Source organism: Oncorhynchus mykiss, chromosome 11 (assembly GCF_057628025.1).
Source record: "Oncorhynchus mykiss isolate SJ-2025 chromosome 11, ASM5762802v1, whole genome shotgun sequence".
Taxonomy (NCBI): domain Eukaryota; kingdom Metazoa; phylum Chordata; class Actinopteri; order Salmoniformes; family Salmonidae; genus Oncorhynchus; species Oncorhynchus mykiss.
The window spans coordinates 58931299-58940161 of record NC_143032.1 but is presented as its reverse complement, the minus strand read 5'-3'; the positions used below and the strand labels follow the sequence as shown (position 1 = coordinate 58940161).

Genomic DNA, 8863 nt, shown 5'->3' with positions numbered 1-8863 from the left:
CTCACTTCTACTCAATGATTGTGCCTTTCTACCCACCATCTGTCTAAACTGTCGCTTTTAATGTATTAACAACTCTATTGCTGATATAGACTTCAATGTCTGTTTAGATGTCAGATACAGCACAGTATAAGTTGTTTGTTTGGGGATTGTTGTCTTTTATATGAAAACAATTACTGAAAAACCAAGGCATGACACAATCATTGTACCATTGTATTCAATAAATAATTCACAATAATTTATTGTACAATTAAAAATGTCATCATTCATTTACATTATCCTTATGCAACTTAATTTGGATGCGCAGAAACCCTCAAATGTCAGGAAAGCTTGCATGTCTGCATGACATTAGCTAACACATTAGTCAAAATAAAAGGTCAAGACTTATCTTGATATGTGTACCCTCAACGCCAGTGTTAAAAAAAAAAACAGCATTGCCAGGCTCTCAATTAAATGAATCAGAGTTAATAATAGAAATATTCTGTGTTCATAGTACAGCAGTTGACTGAAACAAGTTCAAATGGACATTCAATATTAAGAGTACAACAAGCAAATTCATTTGATGAACTGAAATAAAAAGTCCTTGACCTGAAGTGTTTATTCTACTCAAATAAAACAGGTACTGTCAACTGCGTTATCCATGGTTTACATATCTATTTAGCTTTGGTCTGCTATAATGTGTATGTACACATGAGAAACTATTTCCTTTCACGTTTGATGCAACCATCATGGTGCAGCTGAGGATAATAGGTCATGATGGGTTTCCTACATAACAGTTAACCATTTGCCTCATTGAAAGTCATTGATGAATTCTAGTTTCAATTTAAACTGTTTCACCCATCATTTAATGGTAACATCTTCCCTCTGTTTCCATTATGGTTACAAATATGGTACGTCAAGGCATCACTTCACGTGAACCGTTACCCTTTTTTCTCCTTAAACTTACTGTATTATAAATGTGCCTTATTTTGAACATGCTTGAATATTTAGTTGTGTGTCTGTCTGTACTACAAAATGTGTTTAATGCTACCCCTTGCTACAACATGCACATCTGATGTGTGCGTGTGTGTCTGTGTGCGTGTGTGCGTGGCAGCTTTTGTGTTTATGTGTCAGACGTGATGTGGTCCAAGGCGGAGTACAGAGAAAGCCCGGCGGTGTTTGCGCAGCAGCAGTCGTATCTTCTCGTCGTCCGAGTCGGGATCCAGAGGCTTGTTGTACTCCTCATCCTCCACCTCGTTCTCCGAGGCCTCCCCTCCCTGCTCACCCCGCATCGCCTGGGTGGAGCTGGGCTCTGATGCACTCTTCTTCCTCCACTTGGTGCGGCGGTTCTGGAACCACACCTGATTTAAATAATTTCTTTACTTAGTGGGATTTCTTATTTTAACCAGCATACATTCAGTTATACAATACTGTAATCCTTTTTACTAAATTAATTCAGATGAAGTGTATAGTCAGCGCATGCATTTAGATCTGTCTATATGGGGACTTTTGCTTTACCTTGACTTGTGACTCTGTCATGCCCAGGGAGTAGGCCAGTCTAGCTCTCTCTGGCCCAGCCAAGTACTTGGTCCGCTCAAAGGTTTTCTCCAGGGCAAATATCTGATGTCCACTGAATGTAGGTCTGGTGTGCTTCTTCCTGCCTGAAATATCCTCTAGATGCCCAATGTCTGGAAATGAAGTGTGCATTACACTTATTTTCAATTTACGTCACTTGGAGACTGCATACAAATAGTGAGGTAAATAATGATGGTCAATTACATAGATATTTTTACATATCTGTAAAATATTAGTAGTAGTTAGTAAAATACTCATATTGGAGGAATAAAAATGAATATACAACCAATTGTACTGTATTTTTGTGTGTGTTTGTATTGCAGAGATGATCCGATATAAATTAGATACATTTCTCAATACAAACTTTTTTCACATCTTAAAATGTTTTATGTGACCTATGCAGCATTATCCTTTTTTAGCATGTAATCAGATTCCAGATATTTGTATGTTAAGTGAATGAGTCAGCCAAATTCTATGTACACTATCTTTACTGAAAGACTGAATGGTTAGTGATAACCAGTATTTAAACAATGACACATAAAATTACATTATAGATTACAATAGACTGCCATACACTTTATACAAAAATATATTTTCACCTTTAACTAACAGAACCTTGATTTAAAAACTTATGAGAAATTAAGTTATACAAATGTTTTAAGATATTTGTTCTTTAATTAAACAGAGGAGTTACAAAAGTAATTTACACCAAATATATTCATTTGTTTAAGCTTTGAGAAAAAACATGATAAGAATCTAGCTAATAATACAGTTCTCTGAGTATTATGGATTGGTGATATAAGCCATGCCTCAGTCAGTTGGTGTGTGAGTCGTGTGATGTTTAGGTGACTATAGTGCGGAGTTACTCACTGTTATTGCACTGCTGCCTCCCTCCTCTCCACTCGTACCCACTCTCTACCCAGCAGCTGCCACTGCGACCCTTCACGGGGCACTCAGCGCCAGGCTTGGTGAAGCCGCCCAGTGAGGGGTTGTAGTCTGCACGGTTGTAGTAGACCCCCGGGGTGGCCACAGTGCCAAAGCCCCCCATGGTAGGGTATCCAGAGAGCAGGGTGGTAGTGCCCGTAGCACCCATCATGGAACGACTGAGGATGTCACTGATGCCGTGGGGTGTGCCTGCTGCCTGCAGCTGGCTGTTCAGGCCTGGGTTTAGCTTGTAGTAGGAGTTGGGCACTGAGTACTGACACACAGGCGCCTTTAAGTCCGAGGAGAACTGGTTCAGGCTGTTGTTGAACAGAAAAGACCCCGGTATGTTGGAATCCATGAGAAGTGCCTCCACTTTTAGATTTCACCAACTCACCTAACAAGGTCCAGTCATGAAAAGACCCAGTGCGGCCCACAAAGGTTCACGTTTACCTCTCTCACCAAGACTGGATGAATACGGGTTCGTTGATTGTGTTCTTATTTCTTAATCCAGTCTGTTGATGTTCAAATGATGCTGATGCCAATGTCCCCTATCTGAGGACTAGATTACACCAGGTCACTGGTATCTGCAGAGGTGTCTCTCTAGCTGGCTATGACAGCAGAGGGCTGGTGCCAGCATAAAACCTCTTCACTGTCTTCCTTCACCTGCTTTGTACCATAGTACTGAAGGTGACAGTTCCAAAATCAACATCAGGTGTTGTGCAACCTGAGAAACAGTGTTCACAGTTGCTCCTTAAGACAAATATCTCCTCCCTGCTCTCTCCTCGGGGGTCATAAATAAGCAGTATCTTGAAGTGGAGTGGCACCTTGATAAAGAAAGGACATATTAGAATGCTGCCTTGGATTGGTCGGTCCCGCAGCTCTCGTATTTCTATTGGCTCCCGGGACAAAGCCAAGCCTTCTATTGGAAGGCAGCAGATTAATAGCGTTTTGAACAGGTGGAGTGGGAACAAGTTGTTTTTTGATGACCTGCCATGGCTGGCTCTCTGTGGTGCTGAGGCAGAAGCAGCTTCAACACACAGGTTTAGAATTCTTCTGTTTTAGTCCATAGTATGGCATATGAACGCTAATTTGGGAAAGACTGATATTGTGATGGATCAGCTTTACCGTAAAACAAAAGCTCTGTATCATCTTTACCTTTTTTGTAAGATATTGTGAACAGTGGTTATTATAAAATGTATTGATGCACAAAGGAATCATTGGATTTCTCTTTTGCAGTAAGTTTGATTATAATGTTGATACATTCAGTGACTATTTTATGCATCATATTTAATGGTGTTCTGTATCTCTTCATACTGATTTGATGAATAGATACAAATAAATTTGTTTGTCCTTTGTCTATATTGGAACACTCTATGGAAATATAAATATAAACAGTGAATTTATTAAAACATAGATTATTTAAATCCAACTGTGCATATAAATGAAAATCTTTACTACATGTAGTAGGGTATATTTATTACAGAAATTAACAAACAAATGATTATTATCATCATCATTAACTGGTGTATTTGTAATATGCACACATATAGCTCTGATTTCTGTAGCTGTCTATATAGGCACATTCAAAACACTTTGCTCTTGCCAGGGAAGATGAAAAAGTAAGGGGAAAATGCCAAGGGCATTGCATATTCTTGTGTAATCCTGACGTTTAGAGTTGTCCTGGGGCAATTTAGTGGGAGGAAAGATATAACATGTGACATGTAGATCACTTTTTTGGTTACTCTTTCTCTTTACTATAAATCTGCCAAGTACTTTCCAAAAAAGGTGATTTTAGAACATACTGTAAATGGTCTGTGTCCTGTCACACATGATGCTGAACCTGCCAATTCCACAACCTCTAAAGATACAAGATGTAACTTTTTGGGCGACCCGACCAAATTCACATAGACCTGTTCAATGTAAGTTATTTCTATGCTTCCCGTTCTTATGTCACAGGAAGGCCATAAAGATCCTCAAGGACAACAACCACCCGAGCCACTGCCTGTTCACCCCGCTATCATCCAGAAGGCGAGGTCAGTACAGGTGCATCAAAGCTGGGACCGAGAGACTGAAAAACAGCTTCTATCTCAAGGCCATCAGACTGTTAAACAGCCATCACTAACATGGAGTGGCTGCTGCCAACACACTGACTCAACTCCAGCCACTTTAATAATGGGAATTGATGGAAATTGATGTAAAATATATCACTAGCCACTTTAAACAATGCTACTTAATATAATGTTTACATACCCTACATCATTCATATCATATGTATATGTATATACTGTACTCTATTCTACTGTATCTTTATGTAATACATGTATCACTAGCCACTTTAAACTATGCCACTTTGTTTACATACCCTACATTACTCATCTCATATGTATATATTGTACTCGATACCATTTACTGCATCTTGCCTATGCCGTTCTGTACCATCACTCATTCATATATCTTTATGTACATATTCTTTATCCCTTTACACTTGTGTGTATAAGGTAGTAGTTTTGGAATTGTTAGTTAGATTACTCGTTGGTTATTACTGCATTGTCGGAACTAGAAGCACAAGCGTTTCGCTACACTCGCATTAACATCTGCTAACCATGTGTATGTGACAAATACATTTGATTTGATTTGATTTAAATGTGTTTTTTTGCATCTTATACTTTCAGTTTTGTACACCAGCTTCAAACACAATCTTTTGGGTTATGTAAAATATATTTCACAGCGGTTTAGATGGTATAATGATTCTCTACACTATGAGTGCTGGTTTTGTCACAAACTGAAACTAGGCAAACTATTAGAATTTTAGGAACTATGAATTGGAGAAGCGATTTCTGCATGTTGCATCTCTCTAACAGAGGGCAGCCAAATGCAAGTTAGTGTATTCACTGCTTCTCATATGGTATATTTCAATGAACACAGTATGAGCAGTGGGTTGGACCAGCAGTTCAGTTTAAGCTTTAAGTCGTCTGTTTAGTACCATGAAAGGTTGACTTGACTGGATCAACTTGCTTTGTTTTGAATGGCATCAGAAAAAACAACCTAAAAATGTGCTTTTGGAGTTACCATTACACATTTTGGAGTTACCATTACACATTTTGGAGTTACCATTACACATGTTCAGGATGATCTCAAAAGCACAGTTTGAAATGGGTTACAGTTGAGCGGTAAGTGATGCCATCAGCCTACTTTGCAAATGGGTAAACTCTGCCACCATGCCAAGTCCCCTGTGAGAGACCCAGCCCTGGCCCAATAGATGACCTGCTCACTGAATCTACAATGGATTTTCATGCAGGTCTATAGGGAAGGCTAATGTAATTTTATGTAGTTAAAAATGACACAAAATGCACATCAGGTCATCCCTCCCAAAATGTTTCATTTGGACTGAAAGTTAGAAAAGTCCAGAAAAATAGCATGTGGAGATGTTTAAATTGTAATGTGTTATCTTTTAAATCCCGTTCATGTTCTTAATATCTCATGTGAGCTGAACTACAATTCAGTTTTCAGTAGTGCACCAGTGTAAAAGGCCCTTAGTTGACTCTAACATGTTGTATTCTATAACCAGTTTGAATGAAGAGAAACAAGTTATTGTTATTAATGGGTGATTCTGCAACTACGGGCACTTCTATCTCTTCATGGTACATTTTGGGGATTTTATTTAAAAAAATATGTTTCTATTCTTTATGTGTTTTAAGTGTTTTAAGTTCACACTACAATCCCCCAGATTTGTTAACACCTCTCTATCAAGAATTTGAGATACTTTTCAGGTGCATTTTATACCTCAGTTTCACTGTTTTGCCCTTGTCCCCTTTTTTTGAGGTCCTACTGTTTTTCTATGAGCAAACATGAATAATTACACATTATATCATGTTATCTACTATGGAGAGAGTCAATTAAATACAATTATATCAATATTTATTGTGAGTATGCCCTTTATATTGTTATTTACACAAAATATACCCGTCATTTGGTAGTGGTGTCATTTCTACCATTGAGGGCAAATTCCTCATTAATAGTTTTGGAGAATGTTAATTTAGTTACCACGGAAACTTATTGCGACACTGAAGCACATGGCTGCAGTTGTTCCAGATGTGATGTCCAGAAGTTGAAGAAAAATCTAGCTAAATATTGCTTGTGTAGAGAATATTTTTATTGTCGGTCATTTCTAAACAGGCTATAGTTTCTTTAATTTGTGGTAGAATTGTTATTATTATTTTTAACTTTTTATGTATTTAGTGTAAACTATATGCTAGCTGTAATAGTAGCCAAAGCATGCTAAGCAGTCTGTCATTTTTCTCCAAAAACTGTAGAAGCGTCATTTCCATGACAGTCATTTCCATCACAAACTTAACTGGTGGAAATGACACAACGTGGTGGAAATGGCTAAATTCATTGTTATTACTTTTTTAATGTTTTTAATTTAATCATGTTTTAAATTAATTTAATCTAGAAAATTCTCCAAGGTGTGCACAAGTTGAAAACTTAAGTAGTATTTTTCTTTGCTTTTAAAAGATGCCACATAAAACAGCACAGAGGTCACAGACATAGAAACAACATGTAAAAAAAAGATCCGATACCAGGAACATCTGCAAATAGACAGGAAGAGATACTGGAAGAAAAAAGATAAGGAAGAAGTTAAATCTATCTCTGAGCTTACAAAGCGAGAACAAATAAGCAAGAGAAGGCAATGGAAATGCAACCAACAGAATAGAAGACAGACTTTAAAGAGAACAGTTGCAATGGAGACCTACCTATCAGGCAACACACCACCTCAGTCACCAGATGACTTGCAGCCAGAACATGAGGCCAACATACCTGCACGCCCTGATACCCCTTCCTCATCATCTGCAACAGGAATGAGAAGTCAAATACTTGATGGAAGGAAAAAGGTTGGAAGAGGTCGCTCAAAAACATACAGAGATCGTTGCATGACAAATGTCAAACTTGATAAAACTTTACGGAAAGCTGAAAAATACAAAAAAAAAGGTCTGATCGACGGATGAATAAAATGGAGAGACAAGATTCCCCAAAGACAAAGACAAAACAGCAAATGAAGGGAACTCCTAAGAACTTAACAAGGAATTTATTGTTTCAAAATGCCATCATTGCAGAGTTAAAGCAAAAGTATCAAAAACTGTGCAGGGCCAAGAACAAACAATTGGCTTCAAAAATGCTCAGAGGCAACATCCTGAGAAAGTATGGCCTGGTCAGAGGGCAAATGAAAACAGGCCAACAAGTTTTCAATACTCCAGGAAAAAGCAGTGTAACATAATTAGCACAGCCACAGAAAATAAAATCACTAGATTCTGTGAACGTGATGTCAACAGTAGAGTAACAACAGGGAAAAAGGACACACTAACGAGGAACAACAAAAAGCAGAAGCGCTTATTGAATGGCACAATTGAAGACCTTTATCAGAATTTTAAGAGTGACAAATCTGAGATTAAAATGTACTACTATGAATTCTGCAAAATAAGTCATTTTTGGGTTGTCAAGCCAACAATCCAGGATAGGGACACATGCCTCTGCAAAACCCACGCCAACCTCCAGTTCATGGCGGACAAACTACAGCATCACAAACTGATCAGCTGCAGAAACATTGAGAACCTTATTGCATATTTGTGCTGTGAGAACCTGAAGAAAGAGTGCATGTACACAGAGTGCTCCTTTTGCCAAGCAAAAGAGCTTAAAACATCTGACTGGGATGCTGATGAGCAGACATGGTGGTTTGAGTGGAAAAATAAAGCTGAAGAGAGAGAAGGAAAAACAAAGAGGGAAACATGGAGAAGTTCACTGTCCATTTGACAGTAAAAGAAAAGGTGTGTGGCACACTGAATATTCTACTGGAGGACTTTGGGGAAACACGTGTACAACATGCGACATCAATACTCCAAACTAAGGGAATTAAAAGAGAATATGCGGAAAGTGGAGATCCTCATGCATATTGACTTTGCAGAGAACTACCTGTGTAAATACACCAGTGAAATCCAGGCAGTTCACTTTGGTGATTCTCACAAGCAGGTGACCCTCCACACCTGTGTTGGACATACCACAAATGATACAGTTTCACTTTGCTCACTGAGCCCTTTTATGTGGATGACCCCTCTGCAATCTGGGCCCATCTCTCAAAAACACTGGCCTTCATTGAGCTCTGCCCATTGGCTACTTTTGGAACCTTACTTTGGCTTAAATTAATTAAATGTCTAACAATGGTTGTTGTTCAAAATGTTTGCAATAAAATATTGTTTTCACACATTGTTTTTACATAAATGTCCTTGAAAGTCTGAGGTGAAATAAATGCTGGCAAGCTACTTAATTCAAATCTCTGGTCTTATAGCTGGCTAGGCTAACAACCTTCCTAGACTCCGTTATCTAGGGAAGTGAC

At 38.4% G+C, this 8863-nt stretch overlaps 1 protein-coding gene across 1 annotated transcript; it reads right to left on the bottom strand.

Moving 5' to 3' along the window:
- Positions 1–213: 213 nt before the first annotated feature.
- Positions 214–3300, bottom strand: nkx6-3 (NK6 homeobox 3). Its single transcript, XM_021621537.3, has 3 exons — positions 2422–3300; positions 1495–1664; positions 214–1337 (listed from the first exon to the last, which is right to left on the bottom strand). Exons 1-3 carry the CDS (start codon positions 2831–2833, stop codon positions 1107–1109), a joined length of 813 nt encoding a protein of 270 aa, XP_021477212.1. The 5' UTR covers positions 2834–3300; the 3' UTR covers positions 214–1106.
- Positions 3301–8863: the final 5563 nt, after the last annotated feature.

What these genes read in the sequence shown, in the direction of transcription:
- nkx6-3 (XM_021621537.3), bottom strand. Translation starts at nt 2,833, where the DNA reads ATGGATTCCAACATACCGGGGTCTTTTCTGTTCAACAACAGCCTGAAC. An exon ending in GAGGCAGCAGTGCAATAACA is followed by an intron (nt 1,665 to 2,421) that starts GTGAGTAACTCC and finishes CTTCATTTCCAG; the next exon opens with ACATTGGGCATCTAGAGGAT. An exon ending in TGACAGAGTCACAAGTCAAG is followed by an intron (nt 1,338 to 1,494) that starts GTAAAGCAAAAG and finishes TATTTAAATCAG; the next exon opens with GTGTGGTTCCAGAACCGCCG.